The sequence below is a fragment of the Dipodomys spectabilis genome, unplaced genomic scaffold, assembly GCF_019054845.1.
Source record: "Dipodomys spectabilis isolate Male_0828 unplaced genomic scaffold, ASM1905484v1 ptg000043l, whole genome shotgun sequence".
NCBI lineage: Eukaryota > Metazoa > Chordata > Mammalia > Rodentia > Heteromyidae > Dipodomys > Dipodomys spectabilis.
In genome coordinates, this window is record NW_024870720.1 from 33949331 (window position 1) to 33974496 (window position 25166).

The 25166-nt window shown below is 35.2% G+C and overlaps 1 protein-coding gene across 1 annotated transcript in view; it reads left to right on the plus strand.

Moving 5' to 3' along the window:
- Window positions 1-25166, plus strand: part of Cfap299 (cilia and flagella associated protein 299) — a 577316-nt gene that overhangs the window by 204571 nt on the left and 347579 nt on the right. The window contains exon 3 of the mRNA XM_042678010.1: window positions 1969-2059. Within this exon, the coding sequence (XP_042533944.1) occupies window positions 1969-2059 (91 nt within the window). The remainder of the gene's footprint in view (window positions 1-1968; window positions 2060-25166) is intronic.

Below are 25166 nucleotides of genomic sequence, written 5' to 3' on the forward strand. Positions count from 1 at the left end.
TCCTCATGTGAAGTCTTTGGGGTTTAACAGCTCCAGGAAGAGAAGGTCTAAGCTCCTTAAGCAGCCTTCCTAGAAGGAAAACATCACCCCGTGTTTTAGGACTGGATGCCCTGGGTTTGAGCCCAGGTTTTCTTCCTGCTAGCTGGGTGGCCTCACTAAATATCTGCCATGGGATGTCTATGCAAGTGGCAACTTTCTCTAATAGTATGTGGTTTCTCCCTTGCTTCCCAAATTTACTTTCTGACTATTTTGCCGTTACCAAAACTTGTCTTGAAATTATTTATCTTTTATTCCTTTGCAGTTATAGATACCTTTCCAATCTTCCACCCCCACTCCATGAATGGCTAAAAGTGTCTTATTTTTTAGCATTCAGTTTAAGAATAATTGTTTTTCTTTGTAATGTTAAGTGAATCATTTTGAATAGGTAGAATCTTTTCTTAGGAACTCTGATACTATGTGTTAGCCTTTTCTCCTCCATCTTCTTACCTAGTCTCCCACCTTAGTTAGACCTTGAGCAAAAACAAAACTGCCTTTCCCTAAAATCAGGTGACTCAGGCCTTCCCCCGTAAACAGGTGACACAGGCTTTTACTTGAAAACAGGTGATGCAGGTAGCTGCAATCTCAAATGGCAGCCCCTTCTCAAAATGCAATTTCTCTCTACCTTGTTTATGCAGATACAACTGTAAACGTTAACCCCTTCCACATGAACCCAGCCCTATAAAACTGTGTTTATAACACCGTCCAGCTGCTACTCTCCACCCATAAGGTAGCCTGTCAGGTTACTGACATTAAATCTTCTTTTCCTATGTATGTGACCATATTTCTCAATGATTTTCTTGGGTAAGGCTTTCACTATGACCACATATATCTCTGTTAACATAGTTATGATATAGTATACGTATATGGCTACACATTTACCTTTTCTCTGAGACCACAAGCAACTGAAATGGTGGGGAATTATAATTTTTTTTCCTGAGACAATTCCTGGGACATAGTGGATAATAATAAAAATATAGAAAATTACTATATAGAGGATATGATCATTCATTTATAAATCTCTCTTAAACTCACTCTTTGTTACTTTAGATGTTTCTTTTGAATTTTCTTTAAATCTAATTTCTGTGACAAGTCATTTTTACCTTGATTTTCCCCCTCTTTTTAAATATTTCAGTGACTTTATGTTGTAATGATGTTTTTAAACACTAGGCTAACATACGCTATCAAAATTTACTTCTCAAACATCGAAACTAGAACAACAAAATGATACATGTGGTTTCATTTCTGATTATCTCTGTATTTCTGGTGGACATTTTTTCTGTAGAGACATTGAAATACACTTCCTCCTGATAGGGACATCAATGGCTTCCCCAAGCTTTCAAGGACAGAAATAACTTGTTGTGATGTGTGTGTGTGTGTGTGTGTGTGTGTGTGTGTGTATTTGTGTGCCTATGTGTTCATGTTTCCTGGTCTTCTGGAGTTGTGCACATAGCAATTTAACTCATAATGCTTCCTTTTATCTACTAAAGACATCACACTCTATATTCTTGCCTGCATTTCTTCTACTAATCTGATGTTCTATCCACTACCAATACTGGCTTAGCTACCTCATAATTTTCAATTTCTTACTTGAATTAATTATACTTAAATCACAGACAATTAAACATGTTTGTGGCACAAATATTTTGACTATTTGTGGTGTAATAAGGAGAATAAAATGAGAATGTAAATGAAATTAATTGTACCTGGGGTGAGTATTGACATGGATATTTATATTATTTATAAGCTAATTTTTATCATTTACAGATAAAGACTATACAGCTAAAATTGAAAAATCTAGTACACAAAAATGATTGTGTGTATATAATTTCTATGTCATAAGGAAACTGTCTGTTGGAATAAAGATTCATGATTGTTGACTCCATTTGACAGTAAAACACTTTAGTGTAACTGAAGATTTTCTTTGTGCAGGACCTTGACAAGTGCTGGTAAAGATCTGCGGGACAATTTTCTGAAGGCCCTGGCAGTAAGGGAGGAAGACAATCGCACTGGGAAAGTGAGCGTGAGTACATTTCACCCCAAATCTCTTAAAGTATGTACAGTGATTGCACAGTTAACACCAATAATGTCTTTTACTATCATCCTTCTAAAACAGCTTACGAGGGATAAAATATGGCTGTTTGATACTTGGATATTGTAGGAATATATGTACTGTGTCATTTCATTTCCATCACATCTGTAGAAGTTCTCCCCAAAAAACTTGTAAAAGTAATATTCTAAACATGTCTTATAGAAGAAACTGATTGCAAACAGATTGTCATCTCCATTTTTGTGATAGTCCTGCTTCTTATGTCCTGCTTCTTTTCAGTCTAATCTCATGTTTCACTCACAACCAACTTGTTATCACCCATGGACCTCCAATGCTTGGCCCCTCCTGTCTGATTTTATGAGATGACTAGAAGACAGTTCTAGAGCTTCTTTATAGTCTTACCTTGGAAAATGTGATAGAAAACATATAATACAAAGATACAGTCTGAGTTATCCAAGAGAAATTTGCTTTTGCTTTAGTAGAACGTGGGATAAATAAAAAATGTAAAGATTACCCACAAATAATAAATAATTATTACATATTATGCATATTATATACACTTACATATAGGCATGTATTACAGATGCTAGTGACAAAATTACAATAAGACTTAAATATTCTAAGTTAAATTTAATAGGAAGACACTCATGCTGAATTATAGTGACTTACAGAAAAACAATCAAAAGTGATGTGGTGAAAAATTTAGAACTGCAGAAGAAATATGTGTATAAGGAAGTCTTATTTATGAATGTTTTCTCAATAAAAATATTGGAATTTTCCTATTAGGTTGATTGACAATTGGACATGGAAAAAATAACCTTAAATATAGTTAAGAAAAAGACAACAATCATATTATGGTTAGATGATTTAATATTGTAAATCCATGCTTGAAATAAGGGCTATTGTTAGAAGAGGCAGGCTGTGAGGGATTTTTTTTTGATGTGAGGATAGAAATATTGACAGAAACTAGACTCCGCTGGGCCTTGCAAATTACAAGAAGGAGTTAGGAACGTGCCCAATTCTTAATAGAAAGAACAGCTTAGAAAGTTGGAGGAGAGGCAGAAAATTGTATTGTCATAGTTAAAATTGTGTTTCCTAGTTAAAGAGTTTCAAAAACTGAAAATGATCCTCAATGGTCAAGCCGCAGATTAAAAACAACAAAAAACCTCTGATGAGAACAAGTTTTACTCATATTAAGGATGGAAATGAAATTCTCTAGGTTCAGAAAATTATCCACAGTTAGAATTCATATGAACAAACTGTATCAGAGACCTTAAGCTGGTATCTTTAACGATACCAGTTTACTTCTCAGAAATACCTTCTTTATGATGCTAGTGGTTCACACCTGTAATTGTAGCTATTCACAAGACTGAACTCTGAGGATCATGGTTTGAAGCCAGCTCAGGCAGGAAAGTCCATGAAACTCTTAGCTCCAATTAAGTACTAAATCACAGAAGCCTAAAGTGGATCTGTGGCTCAAAGAGCGTTGTCGCTCAAGTGGTAGAACACTAGCCTTGAGCAAAAATCCTCAGAGACAGTGCCCAGGTTCTGAGTTCAAGCCTCAAGAGTGGAAAAACAAACAAAACCCCTTCTTTAATTTTGCTTTTCCAGCAGGATCTCCTTTGACAAAGTATTATCTGAACATTTATTCAGATAATAAACATAATAGTTATTATAGGCTCTTTACCTTCTCTCACCCATGTTCTCTTAAATGTAAGTTTATCTAATTACTTATTACACCATTTCAATCATCATTTACCTTGGCTCAATGGCCTTCTAATTGATATACTTTTTTTTCTTTTGTATTTAATGCAGGGAATGTGTAGTCAACATTACCAGTGAGCTAAACATGGGAATTTTTTTTTGTGTGGGGCTTGAAATCTGGGCCTGGGCACTATCCCTCAGCTCTTTAGCTCAAATTTAATGCTTTACCACTTGAGCCACAGTGCCACTTCTGGTTTTCTGGTGATTTATTGGAAATAAGAGTCTCAAGTACTTCCTGCTCGGGCTGGTTTTGAACGGTGATCCTCAGATCTTACCTTCCTGAGTAGCTAGGATAACAGGCTATGGGTGCCCAGCTTAAATGTTGGAAATTTGACACAAGGAAACAAATTTGTTAACTCTTTTTTTTGGGGGGGGGGGTCCGGTTGTGGGGCCTGAACTCTGGGCCTGGGCGCTGTCCCTCAGCTCTTCATCTCAAGGCTAGAGCTCTACCACTTGAGCCACAGCGCTACCTCCAGCTTTTTTCTTTTTTTGCTTATGTGGTGCTGAGGAATTGAACCCAGGGCCTCAGGCATGCAAGGCAAGTGCTCTACCACTGAGCCACCTTCCCAGCCCTAAATTTGTTAACTCTTAAATGGTTACTATCCACATCTGAGATTGTAGAATATCAGTCTTATGGATATCTGAACAGACATTGTTAACATAGAACACAAATCTCACACAATTCCTTCCTTGACTTGTGTAGTATGTGTGTGTTTGTGTTTGTGTGTGTGTGTGTGTGTGTGTATGTGTGTGTGTCTTTTTTCAGGATTTTAGGATTATACCTTCTTAATCTTGAAATAATTCATTCTGAGCATGATTGGAAATTTAAAAGGCTTATATAATCCCCAGTGGTCATTATTGATAGGGAGTTAATTTTAGATAGTGAATGAGAGAAAATAAGTAAGACAAAATAAAAAGGTAACAAATATAACAATCAATTTCTGCTTTCGATAGATACTAAGAGAACAAAACCTAGAAAACTGATTTGACAGAAATTGACTAGAGATTGGTTGGCTTCTTTAGCCATTATAACTAAGAGAAGCATTTGAGTAGGTAATAACTGTTGGGGCTTGCATGAAATGAAGAGTTTAGATGAAGAGTTGAGTGAGAAACATGTCAAGAAGGAATAGTAAATGAACACTAATTATGTTATATTCAAGAGATGGAAAAATCATATTATATCCAAGAGACAGATGAGATCAGAGAGAAAGTCATCAGACAGCTTACAATGCAGTACTGGGGTTTGAACTCTAGGCTTTGAATTTGACAGACAGGCACTCCACTGTCAAGCTATACCTCCAGGTCATATTGTCATATATTCTTAATTATTGTAATGGAAAGTCAATGGACAATCTGAAGCAGTGAAGTGGCCTGATGTGGTAGATACTGTAGAAAGACTTACTTTACCACTGGTATAGGATGTTGGTCAAGATGTGAGTAAGCAGAGGCAGAGCAGAGGCAAGAAGACAAATCATAGTGTTCTTGTGGTAATATAGGAGTAATTAAAGCAAAAGAATAGTAGCAATGGAGATGTAGAGATGCCGACTAGTCATGCCTATGTTTTGAAAATAGAACTCAGAGGGCTCATTTATAGCTTAATATGGAATATTAAAGAAGTAATGAACTAACGTGACTTCTAGGTTTTTAAGCTGAGCAAGTGGTTAGATCCTGGTGCCTTTATTAATACAGAATAAATGTGAGATATAAATTATTTCATCTCTCATTGAAATGGTTTTCTCCTGACTGTACCAATTCTTATTAGACACCCAAGTAGAAAAGCCGATTGGCTATTGGAGTGTTGATTTGGAATGTAGATGGTAGTCTTTGTTAGAATTATAAATAGGAAAATTATTAACATCTACATGGTCTGTAAAGCAATGGACTTAAGAAAGTTTAGTAGCCAGAAAATATAAGGAGAAATCATGGCACTATGACCGATCTTTAGGATACTCCAACATTTTGAGATCTGGCACATGTTCAACAGCCAGCAAAAGACTCCTAACAGTAAGAGGTTGGAGAGGAGTCAGGTGACAGTGATACTAGAAGAGAAAAAAATTACTAAGAGAAAAAATAATCAAAATAAGAAGCAGACTTTATCGTATTAAATACTGTTGATAGGTCAAGCAGGATGATGATGTATTAGTTTCCCATGGCTGCCATGACAATGTTACATCTTGGAAGGCTGAAAACAAAATGTTATTCTTCACACTTCTGGAGTCCAGAAATATGAAATTAAGGAGTTAGAAAGTCCATTTCCTTTGTAGTGATTTAGCAGAGGCTCTAGAGAAAGTGACCTTTCTTGTAGCTTCTGTGATGCCCACCATCCTTATATTTTATGTAACGTGGGACTATAAACTAAATGGAGAACTTCACCCAGAAACACTCTGGCTCCTAGTCATCTCTCTGAAAGAATATGCAAGAAATTTTACCATATGCTTTTAGAATTGCTTTAGTTGATTTGCATGCCCTTGGTAAAGCCTGAAGTACTAATTCCATAGCAGTTTTCAGGCATGGCTCTGAGATTCTTAAATGGAGTTAAAAAATTAAAAGATTAGATTTTCTGTTCCACATTCACAAATTTTATCTGGTGACCCCCAGGTTTCAAATTCTATTTTGTGTAGTTGACCCTTATGTATTGTTTTCTCCTTCTGGCCAAATTCAAGATATCCCTGTTCTCACTGTATCTGAAGTCGGTGCCCTGCATCTTGTATATACACTTCTCTAATTTGGGGCAGGGAAGGGAAATAACAAAATGCTTAAATAGGGATACAGGTTGCCCTATTGAAACAATGAGATGTACAAGACACTATGTTGAAAAATGAACTTTACAATTTAGGCGGGGATGGGGATGGGGTAGGGGGCTGGCTGGGAAGTGTAGTTGTGGAGGTGGGAGGGAATGGATGGTAGGGGAAAAACAAAGGAGGGGGTAACAATGCTTGATAGGAAATGTACTCATTACCTTGCTCATGTAACTGCAACCCCTCTATACAGTATTTTTGTACAATAAAAACATGTTAAAAAGATACATTGTTGCAGTTCTATTTACTTAGTATGCACATTCATCTTCTCACAAGCTTACTGCTTTGACATGTATGTAATCTTTGGACTATGACCTGGGAGGAATAGATTTGGGGAAAATTAACAGTGTATAAAACTACTAAGAATAAACACTTGCTCCCCTTTAAAACTTTCAGCTTAATATTTCAGATGTTGTTGGCATAGTTAATTTTTTTATTTATTATTCTTGGGAGGTTTAATCTGTTAAGCTCCCTGTATATTGTTATTAGTCCCATTATATGTGTGTGTGGTGTGTGTGTGTGTGTGTGTGTGTGTGTGTGTGTGTATGTATAGAGCTATTAGATTTTGGATTTTTAGCATCTAAGTTTGTGAGTTATATTCTTTTTGTAAAAAGCTTGTTAAGTCAAAGGATGGGAGAGAATGATGATGAAAGGGGTGACATTGATCAAGATTTGTTGTATTCATAAACTGTTTTGTTGAATGATAACTCCTTTGCATAACTATATAAAGATAATAAAAATGTATGAAAAATAACTCTAAAATAAAAAGAGAGGTTATTTGTACTGGAGGTTATGGCTTAAAATGTAGAGTACCTGTCTAGTAAGCAAAAGGCTCTGAATTCAAATCCTGATACAACCCCAAATAAAGTAAAACAAATGGAGGTAATTTTATTTAAGAGTCAATATGATCTCTTTTTTAATTCATGTATATGTGTGCACACTTGTTCTGTGTATATAGGTACACATACATAACATGTGCTGCATATACAAAAACACACTTTTCTTCCTTACACCCTTTCCAAAATACATTTGTATTTTTGCACTTAGTTTTTTTTTAAAAAAAGAACTTAACTTCATGTAATATATCTGGAACTGCATTCAAAAGAATTTTGATAAATTGTATTTGAAATGATAGGTTAATTATTTTATCAGAGTCATTATTTTTCAAATTTTAATTTACCCATTTATGTTTGAAAATCTTTTCTGATGTCTCACAGCATTTAAAACTTAAAACTTCTTTAAAAAAATCAAAGATCATTCATTTCCCTTTGCTGTCTCAACTGTGAGCATGTTGTTTCCTGAGAAAACTGAGTTTTCTGATTCCTCATTTTATGAAGTTTTTAATGCTATCATCACCATTAGACATATATCAGCCGTCTGCTTAGGACAAGAGCTTAGCAGAGCATATTAAACAGGTCTGGATCTGGACACCCAGAACTTACATTTGAGGTCAAGGGCAGGGGATACAGACCCTTCTAACTCTTCAGAGAAGGGAACACCTTCTGTCAATGTAAGATATTAAAAAATGCACATCTTTGTTAGAACTAATGGAAAAGATACAAAAGTTAAAATTTTAAATAATGCTGAATGTAAGGGATGATTTTTTTAACCTCAGGAAATATTGTTTTTAGAGTGTTTTATAATCCTTAAATAGTTGTACAAGGAGGTTTCTATTCAACATAGCAGTTTGTGAGTACAGTGAATCTTGATCAATGCCATCCCTTTCATCTTTCTCCCTATCTAACAAACCGCACCCACCCCAGAAATATTTTAATAGAAGTAATAGAATTAAAGCGGACCCTTTAATGAAGACATATACCTCAAGAGTATTTAATAAAAATTTAGCAAAATCTTAGGTTGTGAAAATAAGATGATGACATGAAGAAAAGGTTGTATAAAAATTAAAGATATGAATTGGTTCATTTTGGGATAACAATTTCCATTTATTTGTAGACTACTCTGAGTTGTGTAGATACTCAATTTGTCTTTCTCTACTATCTTGTTGTTTATGATATAGTTATCCCATGGATTTCCTACTTCCTTCTGATTTTTAATCTTAGTGTCTTTCTGGTAATGATTGTTGATCACAGTATATCCTCTTTTGCCCTGTGCCTTTTCCAGAAATACAACTTGCCTCAGTGTATTATCTAAACTCAAGATTGCATTGCTATATACTTCTTCCTAGATCTTTGTTGCTCATATACTGATTTGTTAAATTAGTCATTAATTGAATAGTGACAACTAGCTTTACAGCAGGCATACTATGTGCAAGATGGCAAATACCTGCAGAACTTACCAATTCTTTGAGAAGAAATGAATAATCAAGTAAACACATCAATAAAATTAGAGTTGAAACCATGATAGATATTGTAACAAATACACAAACATCAGCTGGTATGAAAGGGCTTTGTGGGTTTTTGTGAGACATGAAAATGACTTCATAGATGGCATACTGATATTTCATGTTGACAGCATCCCATGCCTTCAGAAGAAAAAAATAGAATAAAGCAGATGCCAGAAGATGTCTTGCAGGACTAGATAAGAGAATATGAGAAGTGAGATGGTAGCTGGAATCAGAAAAATGAAGATAATTCATTCCATAGTCATTTGGAGAGTAAACTTGACAAGATGTGGTAATAGAATATGGTCACATAAGTGAAAAAAGTGCTGACAGAACACTCTTCCCCTCATAGGTAGATAAATACGACGTGTTTGACTATTGATGCACACACATCTACAACCCGCCCCCCCACACACACATACACACATATACTCACACATTATTTTTCATTTTTACTGGGCTTTGAAGTTAGGGCCTTGTGCTTAGTAGGCAAGTGTTCTACTCCTTGAGCTCCAGTCATTTTATTTTAGGTTATTTTTTCAGATACTCTTGCTTTTTGCCCAGGCTACCATTGAACAGTAATTCTCTCCTGAACCCTACTTAGCTCTGTGTCATCTCAGGTAAAATCTACAACTCACTAATTTTCTTTCCCGCTTTCATTCATTAAGTCTTATGTCCAGTTGGTCATTGTGCCTGGTAGATAGTCCTTGAATAAATGTTGGGGAAGAAAGCGAGGAAGCCAGGGTGGTGACCCACAGCTGGATCTAAGGAGTCACTTGCTGTGGTCAGAAGCATGAAAAAGTGGCCCAAGGATCATTGGTATCCTGGAAAGAATTTAGACCAACAGTTGATATGATCAGACATGTATTATAAAAGTACCTTAGCATCAGGAAATAGGAAGAAGAATATAGGGATGGAGAATGATGTATGAGGCAGGCAACACAATGGAGAGGCCATTATCATAGTTAGACAATTGATAATGAAAGACTGGGATAGAGAAATTAAAGAATTGATATTAGAGTTTAAATAACAAATTAAGAATTTGTGTGGTTGTTTATGTTGGTGCTAGAGATTGAACCCAATATCTCACATATGCTAAGCACATGTTGTACCACTGAGCTGCATTCTCAGACCTAAAGTGATTTGTTTTGATGTAGGAAATAGAGGATTTTTGGAAGGCCGTTCTCATGCTTCTATTAGGGGGACTCAGTATAGAGTGAACAGCTGAAGGTAATTTTAATAATGGGAAGAGAACTATAGTACTGAAGTTAGAGGATTTTTGTTTTGCTCAATGGCTAAATAAAAATAGAAGTTAGAGATGCACCCGGATGAAATTCAAGTTCCAGACTTAATGCTGATTGAGTACTACAAATTATTTACAAAAACAATGCTTGATAAGAAATGTACTCATTATCTTGCCCATGTAATTGTAACCCCTCTGTAAAGTATTTTCACAATAAAAAATATTTAGATTAGGAAAATTAGAAAATTAGGAAAAGTTTTGGTGTAGGGAATTCCTCACATATTTAAGCCACATTGTCCTCTTCTTTATTTTGTACATTTTTTATTGTAAAAATATTGTACAGAGGGGTTACAGTTACATGAGTAAGGTAACGAGTACATTTCCTATCAAGCATTGTTGCCTCCAACTTTGTTTTTCCCCTACCATTCCTTCCCTCCCACCTCCACAACTATACCCCCCACCCTGCCTAAATTGTAAAGTTCATTTTTCAACATAGTATCTTGGGTGACAATGGGTCAACCTGTATCCTTATTTAAGCATTTTGTTTTTTCCCTTTCCCTCCCCAAATTAGAGAAGTATATATACAAGATGCCAATATTTGCTAGAAATTTATTCATTTCTTCCAGATTCTCAAGCTTATTAGCATAAAGGTTTGAGAAGTATTCTCTTATAATGTTCTGAATCTTGGTTGTTTCTGTGGTGATGTTTCCATTCTCATCTTTGAATTTGTTTATTTTGGTGTGTTCTCTTCATTTTCTGATAAGATTTGCTAAGGGTCTGTCAATTTTGTTACTTTTTCCAAAGAACCAGCTCTTTGTTTTGTTGATTATTTCTATGTTTTTGGATTCTAGTTCATATAATTCTGATTTAATTTTAATTATTTCTTTCTGTCTATTGGATTGGGGTTTAGCTTGCTGCTCTTTTTCAAGGAGGTTCAGATGTCTCATTAAATTGTTAGTTTCGGATCTCTCCAATTTGTTGATGTAAGAACTCAGAGCTGTATATAAACTTGCCTCTGAGTACTACCTTTTTTTGTCCCAGAGGAACTGGTACTTTGTGCATTCATTTTTGTTGAATATCATGATTTAAATTTCCTTTCTAATCTCTTCCATGACCCACTTGTGATTCAACAGTGTGCTGTTCAGCCTCCATATATTACAGGACTTTCTTTGGTGGCTTTGGTTTTGAGTTCTGTCCTGTAACACAGGGAGGCTGAACAACACACTGTTGTCCTCTTCTTTAAGGTGTGGATTAAAAAGAATATTCTTAGCTTAATATTGAGTTTAAGCTGGGCGCTGGTGGCTCACGCCTGTAATCCTAGCTACTCAGGAGGCTGAGATCTGAGGATCGCAGTTCAAAGCCAGCCCGGGCAGGAGAGACCGTGAGACTCCTATCTCCAATAAACCACCAGAAAACCGGAAGTGGTGCTGTGGCTCAAGTGGTAGAGCGCTCGCCTTGAGCTGAAGAGCTGAGGGACAGCGCCCAGGCCCAGAGTTCAAGCCCCACGACCGACAAAACAAACAAACAAACAAACAAAATATTGAGTTTAAATAGAAAATAAAACCACATATTTGGAATACTGAATGATACATAGCAAGGACTTATGAAAATACCATTTCTGAACTATGATTATGATTACCAAAATTTTGACTACCAGAATTTTAAACAAAATAATGTAAAAACATACTATGACTTTCTGGTAGTTTAAAAAATATTTAGTGTTATTGTTGATAAGTACAATTCTTCTTGGATAATGTCACTCCTTCCTCTGTTTCCCCCCATTTTCCCCCTCCCATCCCTGCCCACAAGTTGTATAGTTCATATTTTACGTAGTGTATATTGATAAACATAACTACATTTGTTCAACCTAGTGGGGGTTTTAAGAGAAGAATTAAATAGTTTTGAATTTCCCTTTACAAAATATACGTGAAAGAGTTCTTTGTAACAGTTTCTTCTTCATTTCATTAGTGGTTTTAAGATTGTTAGCCATTAGCAAGATATTACAGAAATTCAAATATTTAAAAGAACACTTTACAAAGTGATTTTTAGTGCCATAGGAAACTCCAATCCATTTTCTTAATATTCTACTCTGTACAAATCATTTTACTATTTGTTTTAGACAAAGATGGAAAGACATGGTCCCTCCCTACAGTATTTCTATTGTAACACAAGTATGTAGTTCTTTTATTTATTTATCTTTATTGTAAAGTTGATACACAGAGAAGATTAGGTACGTAAGTCAGGTAATGAGTACCTTTTTTTTTAACAGTGTTACCTCTTCCTTCATTTTCTCCCAGTTTTTCCCTCCTGCCCCTTCTCCCCCACAACATTTAAGTGGCTAAATAGCACAGGATTAGACTGCCATTTTTCAGATGTTAGTAGCTAAAAATTCTTGATTTGTGAATGGAAACGACAAAAATAAAACATTCCCTACATAATCAGAAACTTATGATGAAAGATCACATACCATTCTGGGTGGGACCTTCTGATTCTTATTTTCCCCTGAATGTTGACTATGTAAACAGTTACATGGCTGACTAGTTTGGGCTTTGAAATATGCATTATTGGAGCTGGTATGAAAACATTGCTTACAACTTTTCCTTCAGAGTCATTCAAAGAAACCACTGTACCTGAGTCAGGAAAATCTATGAATTAGACCGTTTCCAATATACTTATTTCCTGTGTTGAAATCTCTATGAAACATAAGATTGTGTTGTGTTTGACCAAAAACATTGTGTTGACATGATCTTTTCCCTCTTCTCTATTTTCCAATTTTTATAAAATGTTCTCTTTCAAGAAAATGAAAGTATTATACAAAAGTTTATTTCCTTTCTAATGGAACCCATGCTTTCCCACTAATAACCCCTCATGGAAATTATATGACTCATAAAAATCTTACTTTTATTTTAAACAAATGACATCACTGGAAAATAAAACACTTATCAACTTCAATTTCACTAGAAAAACATAGGGGATATATCCTTATCTTATTTTTTATTCCCTAGATTAAAAATATACTGATACTATGTGCTGAGACAAACAGTATGGAAAGAGTTGACAGAGCAATGGTATCTGGGTTTGTGTAGGGTTTAGCACTTACTGCAAGTTAAATACCTGACTCAACTCTATCCATACTCATAATGGGGAGATACTTTTTACACTATCAAGATATTTATAGAACAAAACTGTACAATGTGTAAAGCACATACCTGCCACATATATTTCTTTTTTATTATATATAGTTTTATTATCTTTATGTAGTTGGACAGTTGCTATTGAACAAAATAGTTCATGAATAAAATGTATCTTCATCGATGTCAACTCCTTCAACATTCTCACCAATCCCTCCCAACATACCTCTTTTCTCATTTTTCTTAATTTGTAGAATATTTATTGAATCTTTTTACTGAACTCTCCCTTTCTTCTCTTCATTTACCTCTCCCATCCCGTTGGCCCTACTGTACCCTTTGCAAGTATCCATTTTCTGGTGTTTATTTTGTTAGAGTATGATTTAGCCTTTCTAAGGAATTACAACAATTTGAGTTCTACCATATTTCGGTTAATAGACTTGTGTACACTTGTATACCACCCAATGTGTCTTCTTACATAAATATGTATAAACTAATAAACTAATTCTGGCTTCCACAGATGAAAGAAAATATGTAACCTTTGTCTCTCAGGGCCTACATTCACTTCATGTAGCTTTTTCCAGGTCTGTCCATTTCTTTGCAAATGATGAAATATCCTTTCTAATGAATGAGTAAAATTCCATTATGTATCTACCACTTTTTCTTGATCCATTCATTCTTTTTTAAAGCAACTTTTAAATAAGTTTTGTATTGTGAAAATACTGTTCGGAGGGGTTACAATTACATGAGCAAGGTAATGAGTACATTTCTTATCCAGCATTGTTGCCTCCTGCTTTGTATTTCCCCTACCATCCCTTTCCTCCCACCTCCTCAGCTACATCCCCCCAGCCCCCTACCTTCTCCCCGTCTAAATTGTAAAGTTCATTTTTCGACATAGCGTCTTGTACATCTCATTGTTGCAATGGGTCCACCTGTATCCCTATATAAACATTTTGTATTTTTCCCTTCCCCTCCCCAAATTATACCAACATCAAACAGTGAAGTCAGGGGTTATACCGTGGGGGAGGGACATACAAAGCAACAAATACATTATAAATACATTAGAAACAATAGCAAGGGAAAAAAAACACTTTTGTCCCTATCTTGGGGTTCATTTTGCTTAACATCATCTTATCTGAGCTTTTCTGCTTGTCCCAGACATAGACTAGATATTGCAAATAAGGGAAACCATGGGACCTATGTTTCTTTGGGCCTGCCTTACTTCACTTAATATAATTTTCTCCAAGTCTTTCCATTTCCTAACAAATGTAGCAATGCTCATAAAAGAAATGCAGATCAAAACAACATTGAGATTCCACCTCACCCCAGTTAGAATGGCTAGAATCAACAACTCTAATAACAACAGATCCTGGAGGGGATGTGGCCAGAAGGGAACCTTGCATTGTTGGTGGGAATGTAAACTTGTTCAACCACTTTGGAAAGTAATATGGAGGTTCCTCAAAATACTCCACATAGAGCTCTCCTATGACCCAGCAATCCCACTTTTGGGTATTTACCCAAATGTTCACAAACAAGATAATACTAAAGCTACCAGCACAACTATGTTTATTGAAGCATTATTTACTATAGCTAAGATATGGAACCAACCCAGATGCCCCTCAGTAGATGAATGGATCAAGAAAATGTGGTATATATACACAATGGAATTCTATGTCTCCAGTCATTCTTTTATCAAGAAACATCTGGGCATATTCCGTACATTGGCTATGGTGAATAGTAGAGCAATGAATATAGTTATGCTTTGCAGTATCCTTGATGTAATCTCTTGGATAAATGCCCAAGAGTGAAGTTGCTGAATTATAGAGTAGTTCTATTGTTAGTTTTTTGAGGAACCTCCATATTGCTTTCCAGAACGGCTGAACAAGTTTACACTCCCACCAATAGTATATTAGGGTTCCTTTTTGTCCACATGCACACTGTGTTTGTATTTTTGATGATAGCCATTCTAATTTGGATCTCAGTGTTGTTTTAACTTGCATTTCCTTCCTTCCTTCCTTCCTTCCTTCCTTCCTTTCTTTCTTTCTTTTTTTCTTTTTTTTTTTTTTTTGTCAGTCATGAGTCTTGAACTCTGGGCCTGAGTACTTTCTCTGAGCTCTTCAGCTCAAGGCTAGCACTCTATCACTTGAGCCACAGTGCTACTTCCAGTTTCTGGTGATTAATTAGAGATAATAGACACAGACATTCCTGCCCGGGCTGGCTTTGAACCGAGATCCTCAGATCTCCGCTTCCTCATTAGCTAGGATTACAGGTGTAAGCCACAGGCACCCGGCTGCATTTTCTTTATTCCTCAGAATTCTTGAGCATTTATTTGTGTGTCTATTGCCCATTTTTACCTCATTTTCTGAGAAGTCTCTCTTTAGCTCATTAGCCCATTTATTAATTGGGTTGTAGATTCTTTGAGTGTTTAATGTTTTTAAGTTCTCAGTGTATCCTGGACATTATGTCATTGTCTGATGTATAGCTTGCAAAAATTCCCATTGTATAGGCTGTCATTTCAGCTTGTTTATCATATTCTTTTCCGTACAGAAACTTTTTAATTTGATACAATCCCACTTATCAATCTTATATACATTTTCAATTAATTATAATCATTGTGTACAATGTTAGGTCAGGCTGCCTAGAAAAATATCTTAGGATTCAGGTTCCATGCAAGTGACTTACTGGGGAACTTCTCTCATGTGAATTTATAATGACATGAGATGAGCAAAGATAGCTCCAATGGAAATGTAGTTTTTAATATGATCATGCACAGATGATGAACTGTGTCATAGACTTCAACTTTAAGGTAAAGGGGTCTGTACCTCTCTATATCTCCATTTTGTCTTTCTCCTCCTATCAGTTAATCCCTAGCTGTGATAAAGATGAAAGGGGGAAGGAGGAGGAAGTAGCAGGTAGACACCAGTAAGGTCTTATAACTGGGTGCATTTGCCAAGAGTAGAGGTCTAGAAGAGTTACCTCCAACATCTGCTGCAGAGCTGTAGTGCTTTTGAGTGTGCATATTTCCATATATAAGCTTTCTCAGTGCACTGTAAATTAATAAACTAAGTTGTTAATGCATCACATATTTAATGATAATTGCACCTCTCATTTACAAAGCCAATCACATGTTTGATGAGAAACAAAAAAAGTCTTAATAAGCCAGGCACTAGTGGCTTTCTTCTGTAATCTTAGCTATTTAGGAGGCTGAGATCTGAGGATTATAGTTTGAAGCCAGCCCGATCTGGAAAATCTGTGACAATTCAGTTTCCAAATAATCACACACACAAAAAAATTGGAAGCTAATCATTGGCTCAAGTGGTAGAGTGCCAATCTTGGGTAAAAAAAAGACTAACAAACAGCATGCAGGCCCTTAGTTCAAGGATTATCCCCTGAACAAAAGTTTGAATAAATATTGATTAATACCCATTTACATTTTCTGGCTGTAACACCATGATAGAAATATAAGTCAATTGAAAAAGAATATCATAATTACTCACTAAGAAAAAAATGACAATAAAATTTACAAAATATTTAGAGCTAAATGACAGTAAAATTACTTTAATATGTTAAGTACAAGAAAAGTTGATAGGCATAAATTGACTCATTTAAACAACAGGAACAATGAAACTATATACATGTCTATCATTGTGACAAATACCTAAGAGAGACACCTTCATGGGTTTCTGAAATGCCATGGTCAGCTGTTTCCATTGTTATGAGCTTGAGTTGAGGCAGGCCATCATGGCAGTAGGAGCTTATGGCAGAGGAGAGCTGCTTGCTTAGTTGTGGCCAGGAAATAGAGAGAGAAAGATAGAGAAGCATTAGCGTGTATCTTTCCAGTTATGAACTTCCTCCAACTGGGGCTCACCTCCTACTTCCTACTGCCCGGCTCAATAATGCAATTGTATTAGGACAAGGAAAGAATGCACTGATTTGGCAGAATCCACAGAGTCCCATATCTTTGCAAAATCCTTACATCCAAGCCTTTAGCACATGAATCTTTCCAGATAGTTCAAGCTCAAACTGTAATAAACTATGAAACCCATGAGCTAAGGTACAAAAAGTCTTAGCAAAATAAGTATAAAATATCAGAAGAATGAACATTTTGATAACAAGAACATAAAAATAGGAACGAATGAATAATCAGTAGGATTGGCCATATTGGAAGTTGATTCTTTAAAACACTAATACAAATGATAAAAAAAACTTTAACAAAACTGATGAAGAAAAAAATAATTTGATGGTATGAGTTTGATTTCAGGGTTCTGTGCTTGCTTGACAATATTAGCCATGCCCTTTATATATAGCTCTTTATATTTTTTTTTCAGATTGTATTTTAGAAAAGGTCTACCTTTTTACACAGGCCAACCTGGGACTAAGACCACATTTATGACTTCTGTGAAGCTGGGATATGGTCATACATTACCATGTCCTGATTATCTACTGGGATGTGGTTCTCACTAATTTATTGCTTTGCTGGTCTAGAAATATCATTTTCCCAATCTCTCCCTTCTGAGTAGCTGAGATTACAGGTGTGAGACACCACAGCTAGCATTGTGATGAAACAAAATTCGAAAGCCATAGTGTAGTTTTTAAATTTAAAAAATGACTGTAGAGATTGAAAACTGTTTTCAAATAAATATTTATGTAAACATTTAAAATTAAATGTTGTGAACAAATGTTTAGACAAATGTATCTTGGCCAAGACTGGTATTGGAAGAAATAGAATTCAATACATCTTTAATCATTTTAATTGAATTAATAAAAAGTGACTTCTGATTTTTGTTAAGATAGTTTTGCTATAATATACCAGAAGATGATATACGATATTTAGTTCTAATATTTGGAAGAAACACACAATGTCTGCCTCAGGCAAAGTGGAGAGCAGAAAGGAGAGAGCAACCTCTTTTCTATTTGCTTTCTAAAGGTTGTACAAACTTGGTATCAGAGATAGTAAGAAAAAATTTAGAAAACTTCATTTGATTAAAGTCATAGATAGTGAATACTTAATTATTTCAAGTATATTGTAAACTCATATGCATTCTGACCCAGGAGAGACTCTCATAAGTCATTTAATTTAAAGCAATTTGTTAAGGAAATAGTCCACATTGATTCATAGAGACAAACCTATATGCAATCTTATCATCTCACTAGACAAGAACCATATTTAATACATTTTAATAAACATTTATTGAATGCTTTTTTGTATACACCAGTTTCTGGGGCTGGAATTCTAGGCCTGGGTGCTGTCTCTGAGCTTTTTCACTCAAGGCTAGCATTTTACATCTTGAGCCACAGCTTCACGTCTGGCTTTTTGTTGGTTGTTTGGAGATAGGAGTCATCTCATGGACTTGCTGCTTGGGGTGGCTTCAGACTGTGATCCTCAGATCTCATCCTCCTGAGTAGATAGGATTACAGGCACGAGTCACTTGCATTCTACTACTAAACACTTGTAACAGGCTAGGGATATATTTTATGATTCTTATGGTGGTTCTAGATCAGCTGGGGAAAAAATTTGATCAGACTTCATTTCAACATCAACAAAAAGCCAGATGTGCTGGTATGCATATGTCATTCCAGCTGTTGAGAAGGTGTAAGTAGGCAGATTATGGTCCTGGCAAGCCTAGGCTAAAATTAAAAAAAAAGAAGAAATTTCTGAGAACTAACCAAAGCAAGCAAAAATGCTAGGAGCATGGCTCAAATGGTAGAAGCTCAAATGGCAAACATGTATTCTGAGTACCAACAAAGAAACAAGTGTTTATCAAGGTATTTAACAATGCAGTGTTAAAGGCAAGCGATATCTATGTTCAATTATGAGATCTTTTTATGTGCTGTGCGTGTGTGTGTGTGTGTGTGTGTGTGTGTGTGTGTGTGCGCACGCGCGCATGCTACTGGGCTGCCAGGCCAATTGCTTTTGCTCAGCTTTTCCACTCATGCCTGGTGCTCTACCATGTGGGCCACATCTCCACTTCTATCCTTTTTGTTCTGTCTGGCTAATTGGAGATAGACTCTCTCTTGCATTTGTCTTCCTAGGATGAATTTAAGCCAGCATTCTGAGATCTCAGCCTCCTAAGTAACTACGTTTATAGGCATGAGCCATTAACACTTGGCTCATGAATCTTTTAAAAAACCGTTTTCACAAATTAAAAAAAAAATACCAGACCATTTTATCAATAAAGGTGTAGACTATAATAAATGACTCAAAAGCAATGAAGGAAAATTGGTTAATAAGTAAATAGACATTCTACCCATACTAGCAGTCAGAAAAGTGACAATGAATTTTAGTTCACACCCACAAATCCACAAAAATGAAGGACATTTATTACAAGTGCAGGTGAGTAATGGACATGTAAGAAATCATGCCTACTACAGGTAGGCGAATGCATAGAATATTAAGAGCTTTTCATATTAATATGAAAATTAATATTAAGAGCACTGCAGAATAACCAAAATGTTCAAAACCAGAAAAAATTTCATGCTTTTGAATCTGAGAATAACAAAGATCCATTCCAGTAATGTTTCCATTTTGTTTTAGAGTCCCATTTTTGGTTGACAGCTAAGGGAACCTGAACTATCGCCTTCAAAGAGTAACTTTATCATTAACGTAGTAAGACTCATTTAGCATAATCCTCATGAAAATAGTTCTAAGCTTTCTGTTAGTCTGACAAAATACCTGAGACATTGAAGTTCAAGGAGGAAAGATTCATTTTAGCATGAAGTTCTAGAGTTTCGCATTGTTTGTGTGCTTGTGGCAAGATGGTCCTTCATAGTGAAAGAACATCAAAGCGGATCATCTCACGGTGATCCAGACAGGAGTAATAAGAACAAGAGCAAGCACAAGAAGGGACTACGGATAAGATACAGGCTTCAGGTTCCATCTTCTAAATTGCCACTAACTCCAAAGAATGCCTCCTAGAGACAAATTGTCAGTAGATTAATCCATGTTTGAAATCAGAGCCTTCATGATCCAATCCACTACCAAAACCCTGCCTCTGGACACGGCTAAACTGGGATTATGTCTTCAGTGTAGGAGCCTTAGGGGAAAAGTTAATTTCAGTTGCAAGCTACAATGTGTTCTTTGTGTATCTAGAAAGATATTACTTCCTCTATAGCTGGTCCTTCATGATTTTTTTTCACATATCAGTGCAAATAATAATTGATAACTATTGAAAAATGACTATAGTTTTGCACAAATATAGCACAAAATATGGTGGGACCAGTAAAATATAATATTCATGGATGTGTTGACTTCTTTGATATATACATATGTATATACACATTGTATATATAAAGTATGGAATATATATTATGTACAGCATATATGATTATATATATGTGTGGACATACATGGGTTAAATTTTTGTGATTCATGTGAATACATACATATATAAATACATTATACACATATGAAATCAGTGAACATACCCACTAATTTTATTTTATCTGCCCCAGTAACATATGCATAATTACAAGATTTTATTATGCATAATATTTGTATATTTTATTGTTACATATTAATATTTTATTATATATGGTATTTTACTTGTTAAAACTTTAACAAGTTAAGGAAGAGAAAATTATAGACTTTGGGATTTGGACATGTGGAATGAGATGGAAACATTCATCAGACTATTTGATATTTTTCTTATTTATTGATAAACTATAAAATCAATATTTATGTCCTCAATCCACAAAGTATAAGGAATAATTCTTTGGGTGTTCAATGGCTTTTAGTTTGTGAATAATGCAAAACAAGCAGTGAGGAAAGAACATAAATCTGTCTATATACAATATACAATTAGAACTGAATGAATTAAATGGTTATTTCACAACAAATAGTTCAACTTTTTGAATATTAAATGCGCACCTCATAATGAATGTTGTAGTGAAAATAAGCTGTCAGAAAGGTTTGGACTGATAACACAAAATGTTCAAAGTCTTAAAAAAGCTGTAACAACGATTATGCTTTAAACTGTGTGAAAGTTATCACTCAATCTACTTTGCAAAATGTAGTAATAAAACCAGCAGAGAAAACCTCTCATTGTCATACATAACAATTCTCATTTAATGTGTACTATTCGAATGCAATTACATTGCATCATATTCATACCTTTTTCTTATTTTCCAGTTGGATATAATTAATCATTTAGACTTAGGTATACATTCTCAGTCTGATTTTGCAGCACAAATAGAAATATGGCAATTATGTTTTCTTTATCTCTGGAACTCTAGTATACGGGAGAATTTCGACTTGACAGCCTAGATTTAAAGCCAATTTCTGTCAAGTTCAATGGGGTAGCTCAAAGGGGGTGCTGTTGAGCTGTTCTGTTTCTTTCCCAATTCCTGATACTTGGGGAGGTAGTGTGGGGAAAGGTACAGCTGAGCCATCACAAGATTATGTCTTTTTGATGAGAAAAACAGTGAGTATGTTGACAAGGGTTCATACACCAGGTTTAAGGTAACTGACTCTTGCTGGTCTCTTCATTTATTCATCTGAAGTAGAGCAGTTATGCCATTAGTCTAAACGCCAAAAAAATAGAGTTGGCCATGGTGGTGCAGTCCTGTAATGCCAGCTATTCGGAAGGTAGTGAGAGGGATTCTCAGTTTGAGGCCAACCTAGACAAAATTAGTAAGATGCTATGTTAAAAAAGAAACAGAAACAGAAGATCTAGGGGCATAGCTCATATGGTAGAGAAATTGTGGTAAGTAGGTTCAACCATCACTAAAATAAAAATAATGTAACATTAAAAATAGCCAAATAAATGCTTTTGAACTTAATTGGGATATATCTCATAATACATACATAATACATGATACATATACATTGATAAATATTTACAACGCATAGACATATTTATAATATACACATACTTACGTATACATTACACATACTATATATGTTTATATATACATGTATATGTATATATGCTTTAGTTGTTGAGAGAAAAGGAAAAAATAGTAGATTATCTGTCACTCGTTTTTCAAAAGCCTCTCATCCTAAAGGAAGGGGTGACTGGTAAAGAAGCACTGAACACTTAAATATTTTAACCTCCTTTGTACAATCTGTTGAAGTTTAGGGGAAAAAAGCAAATAAAAAATCTGTACTTCTTTTATTCATATTTAACTAAGTTTAAGGCCTTTGAAAATGCCAACAATTGCAATTATAATTAAGGAAGTTGCATTTTATTGAGTACTTGCTTTGTGTTGCCTCTTGTGCTTTGTCAAATTACTGGTACAATATTATTTATAAATTTCCATGTCATTTTCATGACTGCAGGGTTTATAGTGATACCTACACTTTCATTCCTGCTACTGGTAATTTGTGTTATCTTTTTTTCCTTGAGTGGATCAGCTAGAGAGTTATTAATTTTTATTGATCTTCTCAAAGAACCAGCCATTAGTTTCATTAATTTTGTATATAGTTTTTTTTTTAATTTTATTTTATTTGAGAACATACTGTACAGAGGGGTTACAATTACATGGGCAGGATAATGCATACATTTCTTACCAAGCATTGCAGCCTCCTCCTTTGTTTACCCTTCACCTCCCTTCCCAGCCTCCCCCCTCCCCCCCACCCAATCATACCCCCCCACACCAACATTGTATATAGTTTTTTGTCTTATTAATTTTATTAAAGTCTGCTCTTCATTATTCTTTTTTCCTACTTATTTGCATATGGTTTGTTAATCTTCTAGTTTCTCAGATGGAAGTTTAGGTCACTGATTTGTGATCCTTTCTCTCCTTATTATTTTGTTTTATTATTTATTTATTTATTTATTTATTTTGGGGAGGGGTCAGTTGTGTGGATTGAACTTTGGGCTTGGGCACTGTTCCTGAGCTCTTTAGTTCAAGGCGAGTGCTCTACCACTTAAGCCACAGTGACACTTCTGGTTTTCTGGTGGTTAATTGGAGATAAAAGTCTCACAGACTTCCCTGCCCAGGCTGGCTTTGAACTGTGATCCTCAGAGCTTAGGTTCCTGAGTAGCTAGGTACAGGTGTGAGCTGTGGGCTCCCCACTCCTTTCTCTTTTTAAAGTAGTTCTTTCAATGTTATTCACTTCCATTTCTCTGTTCTCCAGCAGATGTTTAGACAATCTCTTCCTTCCTTTTCATGTCATTTGATTACTTTCTACTTTTTGTTTCACACATGAATTAACTAAAACTTTTTTCAATAATATGTGGCTGTTTTCCTCCTCCTTCCTTCCTTCCTTCTCCCTCCTTCCCTCTCTTTTTTCCTTCCTACTTTCCTTCCTTCCTTCCTTCCTTCTTTCCTTCCTTCCTTCCTTCTTTCCTTCCTCCCTTCTTCCCTTCCTTTATTTTGTCTCACTGTGTGGTCCAGATTGGCCTTCAAATCATAATCCTCCTGATTGTTGTAATTACAGTTATACACCATCATGACCAGCTAAATGTTTGGATATTTTCCAGCTTCTCAGATTAAGCCAGGTTTTCTGAAATTGTCATCTGAATTAATTTTAATGACTCATTTCAGTTCTCTCTGTTCATGTTCTTATCATTTACTTATGTTAGGGCTCAGCCATACAGGTATATTTCTATTCCCTCATAATTACCCTCTCTTGGGCAAAAAATATGAGCAATCTAATTTATATGTCCTTGTCATTTTTATCACATATAACTTTGATTTTCTTTTATCTTAGTTTTTTATATCTTATTACTTAATCTCTGCAGAGATTTTGCTTTTCAATTTTTTTTCTGTTCCCTGGATATCTTTGTCTTTGATAAATCTTTCATATATATATATATATATATATATATATATATATATATATACATACATGCATATATATGTTTTCATTACATTGGGAGCTTTTACTCAAATATGTAGTGATCCAGCTATTCATTCATATTAAGGAAATATATCATGAAAGCTGATAAAAGGTCTATGTACTTGACTAGAGCCAACTTGTTGCTTGTGACACATAGGTTTTACATTAATTAGTGTTTAGAGGAGAGATCTTGCCACTAGGCAGACATCTTCTTTCATATGAGGAAGTTGATCTTTAGTACCCAGATGCAAGCTGTCTAGTCTAATCTCGTCAGGGATTTTGTTCAATTACTGTAGACATTACTCTTCAGTATGTTGCCTGATCACTGGAGGAGCATGATTGCCTAGCTATTGATGTTCCATTTATGAGGGTAAAGCATGTTCTTCCTTTTTGTCTTGTTTTCTTTTTTTGATATGTGAGAATTTATTACCAATTAACATCAATTTCCAAGAGCTACTTAACCATCAAATAAGCATAGTTTTCCAGAATCTGTATTATTATTAAATATTGTTACATATTGTCCATATTATTAATAGATATACAGGGGCAGAATAAAAGCAAATTTTATTAATCACATAAACCAGAATTTGTGTTTCACAGATTTTGAAATCAAAGTTGAAATAAAGAAGAGATTTTGGACAGGGCCACATACAAACGATAACTGAGTTTATAAACAGAATTCAAATCACCTAGATCTTATTGTTGAATATTCATCTTTACCTGTCCGTGTTCTTTCTGCCTTTTCTTAGGTCTTCTCCATCCATGATGTTTAATGTTTGCATTTTCTGCTCACAGAGTAACAGACAGGTTTGAAATTATCAACTTCAATATCAAGCCTTTTCCAGAGGAAAATGTTCTCAACTGATCTTATTCACCACAAGTTGTCATGGTTATTGAGTAGAGAATTGAATAGCATCTAAGAAGCGAAGATGGTTGTACATTGTCCTCTTTATGAGTTTGAAACAAGAATATCAATCATTTAGTCCTCAGCAGGAAATCTTCCCTCGGCACACTTTATCACTC